At 35.1% G+C, this 5,753-nt stretch overlaps 1 protein-coding gene across 1 annotated transcript; it reads left to right on the top strand.

The window, feature by feature from the left end:
* Positions 1 to 1,416: 1,416 nt before the first annotated feature.
* Positions 1,417 to 4,788, top strand: HKL3 (hexokinase-like 3). Its single transcript, XM_039025376.2, has 9 exons — positions 1,417 to 1,924; positions 2,015 to 2,165; positions 2,330 to 2,506; positions 2,802 to 2,876; positions 2,969 to 3,124; positions 3,192 to 3,290; positions 3,378 to 3,508; positions 3,970 to 4,051; positions 4,255 to 4,788. The coding sequence occupies exons 1-9, from the start codon at positions 1,638 to 1,640 to the stop codon at positions 4,594 to 4,596; spliced, it is 1,500 nt and encodes a 499-aa protein (XP_038881304.1). The 5' UTR covers positions 1,417 to 1,637; the 3' UTR covers positions 4,597 to 4,788.
* Positions 4,789 to 5,753: the final 965 nt, after the last annotated feature.

Raw genomic sequence — 5,753 nt, 5'->3', positions numbered from 1 at the left:
TGCTATAAAGCTATTTTAGTCGCCTAGGGTTAACTATCTCTAATTCCAGTCAAATTTCCATAGTTTTTCTCTATTTCCTTCTATTTCTTGGTTCTTGGTTGTATTCAAACGATTTCTCGATGTCCATCATGAAGATTATGGTTAAATACTCATTCTAGCTTAGGCACATAGTGGTTTTCTCATTTTTGGACACTTGTGAGGTTTAGATCATTTTATATCGATTTCTTGTATTGTCTTTCAATTCTTTTATCTGGTTATGAATGGTTATGACTGTATATGTGCTTGAGCATATATGATCATTAGCTAAGGCTCCATTTGCAATATGTGACATTTAATTGCTTATTAATCTACAAGTAGCAATAGGTTAAATTAGCTTGTAAGTTGTATATTGATATCAATGAACATTGATCAATTAACCTAGGGAAGAATTATATTTGAATGACTGATTGGGAGTTTCTATTAGAAATTCATTTTAACAAATTTCTTAACATTAATGCGGTTAGTCAACTAATTAGGATACAACTCATCTAATGAGCCACATCTAATTAGATTGGCTCATTAGATAATTCAGACTTTCTAAATGAGTTGGCCAAGGGTAGATGATATAGAAATTATCTTATGGATATATGATCGAGTTGCAATTAAGGGAATTAACTCAAAAGTCTAGGCTAAATAGTTTAATTATTGAATTCAATCTCTTTTTAATTTTATGCAATTTATTTTTCTTACAATCAAACAAATCAATCTCAAACTCTTCGAGTTACCTTGGGATTGTAAACAATTTAATTGAGAAACTCAACAATTTTCTATGTTTGACGGGTGCTACCACTACTAATAGAGTTAAGTAGAAACGATTAGATTATTTGATCTGGAATTAGATGGCAAATTTCATCAACCATAGGTCATTGAACTTTCAATATTGTACTTAAGAAGACATTAAGACTATCAGTTTTGCATTCAATAATATCTTTATTTCTTTTTTAGAAAAAAAGAAAAAAAAATTGTCAAATAAATAAAGAATTTATTGGGCAAAAATTTGTAAGCCATGGACTTATTAACACACAAAATAAAATTTTTTGAGGCTTCTAAGATATATTTTAGAGTTAAATGAATTACTTGATATGAAAGTATGAAAATAGACTTATAATTTAATCTAATACCATCTTTAAAAAGGTTACGATCACATTTGGTCTTCGAATTTTGGAGAAGTAACTCCATGCAATTTCAAATTTGTAATAAAGAATTAAATTCATTGTAAACTAAAGTTTTAAGATTAAAGGGTTAAATCATAGGGATTCATAAATTAAAAATCATTTTTAACCAAAATAATAAATAAATAGAGCGAAAACAGAAATTAATAATTCTTTTTTTTTAAAAAAAAAAATCAATTTGGTGCGGCGACGTGTCCGAATCAATATTGTTCGAGAGTTGTGAGATTGGAAGAACCCAACGGCATAGCGATCGGCGATTGGCATCCATAATTGGCGTTCTGTGTTTCCCAATAACCGATTTCTGTTATTTCTTTGATCCATGAAGATGGGAGAGACGATCAACACAACTAACCGCAGCTCCAAAATGGAACTCCCTGATTTTATATCCCCTTCTAAGGAATCCCACAGTTTAACAACACACCAGCAATGCCCATGCGCAAGGAGCTTCTGGTCGCCGCTTTGGCCACAACTGCCTCTCTGGTTGTCGCCGCCGCCGCGCTCAGGAGATGGATGCAGAGGAAACAATGGCAGTTGAAGAAAGCACACGGAATTCTCCGCAAGTTTGCCCGGGACTGTGCAACCCCCGTCCCCAAACTCTGGCAGATCGCCGATGATTTGGAGTCCGACATACGAGCCTCCATTGCTTCTAATGGAACTAATCCCAATGCCTCTCTCAAAATGCTCGTCTCCTACGCTGATGCTTTCCCCAATGGGTATTGTTTTGTTTTGTTTTTCCTACCCTTGTCTTTTGAGATTCGAGTTGCTTACGGGTTTCGTTTTTGATGTTTGTATTTGGGTGATAGAGATGAGGAAGGGTTTTATTATGGGGTTAATTTGCGGGGAACCAATTTCTTGATTTTGTGCGCTCGGCTTGGGGGAAAGAACGCCCCCATCTCTGATATTCATCGCGAGGAGATTTCAATCCCTCCCATTGTCATGAATGGCAATTCTGAGGTTTGTTTTCCGTACTTCGAATTATGGAACTCAATCATGATTTAGATTGTATCCCATCTCAGGAATTAGAAATTGAGAACTTCCCATTATTCCAATTGGATTATGATCGGTGGCTTTGGTTTTGGGGATGCTGCAATGTTTGATTTGAATCTTGTTGGAAACAGGATTTGTTCGACTTCATTGCTGTGGAGGTTGGGAAATTTGTTTCTGCTCATCCAGAGAATGTATATGAACCGGTGAAGAGAACGGAGCTGGGCTTTACATTATCATATCCAGTGGACGATGCTGCGGCCTCATTGGGAAATGTAATCAAATGGAATAGTTTCTCTGCTGATGACACAGTTGAGTATGATCATTCCCCTCCCTTTGCAATTTCTCGCATAGTGGGAAGTAAATTATGATCCCCTTTCGTCCTTAGTTATATTGACTTAATTATTCTATTTCTCATAGAACAATAAAAATCGTTGGTGAAAAAATTGATCATTTGGACTGAGTTTAACACCATGCTGACGATTTAAATCCTTCTGTTATTCTAATGGACCTGTTTTGAATTTCTATCACATGTTATAGGAATTTGCAACTTTTATATTCTATTTGATGGAATATGATGCTGAAACCTAATAGTGATGAACTCAGGTTGGAAAGAATATGGTGAACAGCATCAATCGGGCATTGAATAAACATGGTGTGAACCTGCGTGTCTCTGCAATGGTATGCAGTTTATATTTTAACCAAAAGTTCCTTGTAATAAATCTAGTTCCAGGCTTCCAGCTTTGTTGTGATATTTTCGATTATTCAAGTAGGTTGATGATACTGTTGGGAATTTAGCCGGAGGTAGATACTACTGCAGGGACAGTGTGGCTGCTATTACTCTAGGCATGGGCACGAATGCTGCTTATATAGAATCAGCACAAGAACTTGCTCGCTTTAATGGACCATCACCAACATCAGGGGAGATGGTTAGTAAGATTAATCAATCAAATGGTATTGCAACTTGAAGATTGATATAAATATGTTATATTGTAGGGAATCAGCTTGGAGTGGGGCAATTTCCGTTCACCGCATCTTCCAATAACTGAGTTTGATGCTTGTCTAGATTCTGAAAGTTTAAATCCCGGTAGTCGGGTATGGCAGATTGTAGATTTATCATTATCACTCGTACTTGACGTGAATGATACTGTAGTTTGGCTAATAATTCTTCAATTATCTCAGATATTCCAAAAGTTGGTATCGGGAACCTATTTGGGAGAGATTGTGAGAAGAGTCCTGGTAAAAATGGCACAGGAAACGTTATTATTTGGGGATCCCGTCCCTCCAAAGCTTATGACCCCTTATGTGCTAAGGTATTGACATTTATTTTCATGCAGCCTGGTATTTTTAGTTACAACATAATAGAAACAATATGATAGAGACAACAACTCTCCAAATATCTTCACAATGGTTTGATATTGTCCACTTTAGTCATAACTCTCATAGCTTTGTTTTTGGTTTCACCCAAAGAGCTTCATACCATCATAGATAATGATCCATACTTATATACCCATGATCATCCCCATATCTAGTCAATATGGGACTTTGGTCGCATTCCTTCTCAACAGTTAATCTGATAGTTTGGAAAACAATGCAAAGCAAGACTAACTGAGAATATTTCCGTCCTAAAACTGAAATCGAGTAGCTATATTTTTGTGATGATGTGATCAAATCCTGTTTACGATGTTTACATGATGATTGCATCTTAAAAGGAACAAATTACTGAACCATAGTGAACAATTGACAATTTGACTCATATTGATTTTGTTTATAGGTCACCTGATATGGCTGCAATGCATCAGGATACTTCAGAAGATAGAGAAGTGGTCAATGAAAAGCTGAAAGAAATTTTTGGGGTGAGGTTATTTTAAGCATTGAACACGTTACAATTTTTCCCCCCACACCACACAGATCAGACCATGAACTCCTTATAGTTCATTGGTTGCTTTGAGATTTTGATCCACCTATTAGAAGTTAAAGTAGTCTCTATTTTATATCAAGGTATGCATTAACTTATACTTCTCTTCCTCACTGGTTGACATGTCTGTGTTCATGCAAGATAACTGATTCAACTCCACTGGCAAGAGAAATTGTTGCTGAGGTATGTGACATCGTGTCAGAACGTGCAGCCCGTCTTGCTGGAGCTGGCATTGTGGGAATCGTTAAGAAACTGGGGAGGATTGAAAACAAAAGAAACATAGTCACAGTGGAAGGTGGGCTTTACGAGCATTACAGGGTATTTAGAAACTATCTCAATAGTAGCATATGGGAAATGCTTGGAAATGAACTGTCAGACAATGTGATAGTGGAACATTCTCATGGTGGGTCTGGCGCTGGAGCTGTGTTCCTTGCTTCATCCCAGAAAGAAAACTATGATTTTGAACATTTCAACATTGGATAAGAAACTAGATTGATCACTATTATTCTTCTTCACTTGTAAGCATATATAGATTTAGTTGATGGGCAGTTGTTGCCTTTTGTTATGTAAGTTCAAGTCTGAAAGCTAAAAGAAACCAATAGACTTGCCTTTTTTTTTTTTTTTTTCTACAATAGAATACGCCAAAGATATGAATGCATAGTGAACAAACTGAAATCTCTCTGTTTGAAAATTAAGATTGCTGGTCGAGGGAAGTAGACAAACTGAAATGGTGGAAGTAGTTGTTGTTGTGGGTAAAGTAATGGCAGGAAATTTGGCGGTATTGCAATGTGCAGTGATGTTATAGAGATTGGTGCACATGGTGAAGGCCAAAAGAAACAGCTGCTTAAACTTAGATAATTGGATTTTTAAAGTGTCGTTTACTCCCAAAAAAAAAAAGAAAATGTTGTCTATTATTATTGAAACCATGTTTTTGTTTTGTTTTGTTTTGTGTTGTGAGAAGTGAAAGAAGGTGAATTCAGATTCACAAGCCTGAGGGAAAGAGGGAGAGAGAGAGAGAGAGAGAGGGGACAAAATGTACACAAACCGATACATAAAGAATAGGAAGTGAGATAACGTGTGTTTTGTGGTGTGAAATCATGGAACAAAGAGCTTTTCTCACAACCCCCAAGTTTTTTTTTTCCTCTCATTATTCTCTCATTCAATGCCAATTCAAATTACAAATTCAGTCTCTCAACACCGAACTTAAAAAAGAAGTGTATTAATAAGTTTCTTTTCTCTATCAAATTTTAAAATTTTAAACACTAATTGATGTATTAAATATAAATTTATTTTTTTCGTCTAATAAATGTTTAAAATTTAAATTTTGTGGTTTATTAGATCTATCAAGTTTAAAAAGTACCATGTATAAAGTCTACCTCTATAATTTTAAAAGTTTAGACCTTGGTAGATAACAATTTAGACTCCGTTTGGTAATCATTTTGTTTTTGAAAATTAAGCCTTGGACATTACTTTCTACCTCCAAAAATTATTTACTTTTCACCAATCGTTTAAAAAATCAAGCTAAATTTTGAAAATTAAAAAAAAATAGCTTTCAAAAAGTTATTTTTGTTTTTGGAATTTGGTTAAGAATTCAACCATTGTGTTTAAAAAATATGCAAATTATTATAAGAAATGTGAAA

The sequence above is a fragment of the Benincasa hispida genome, chromosome 3, assembly GCF_027475165.1.
Source record: "Benincasa hispida cultivar pf3 chromosome 3, pf3_genome.v1.1, whole genome shotgun sequence".
Taxonomy (NCBI): domain Eukaryota; kingdom Viridiplantae; phylum Streptophyta; class Magnoliopsida; order Cucurbitales; family Cucurbitaceae; genus Benincasa; species Benincasa hispida.
The sequence above is the reverse complement of the archived record's forward strand: the minus strand, read 5'-3'. Positions and strand labels throughout refer to the sequence as shown.

Coding starts and splice junctions, on each gene's coding strand:
- HKL3 (XM_039025376.2), top strand. CDS start 1,638: ATGCCCATGCGCAAGGAGCTTCTGGTCGCCGCTTTGGCCACAACTGCC. Junction 1,925..2,014: donor GCTGATGCTTTCCCCAATGG/GTATTGTTTTGT, acceptor TTTGGGTGATAG/AGATGAGGAAGGGTTTTATT. Junction 2,877..2,968: donor ACCTGCGTGTCTCTGCAATG/GTATGCAGTTTA, acceptor TTATTCAAGTAG/GTTGATGATACTGTTGGGAA.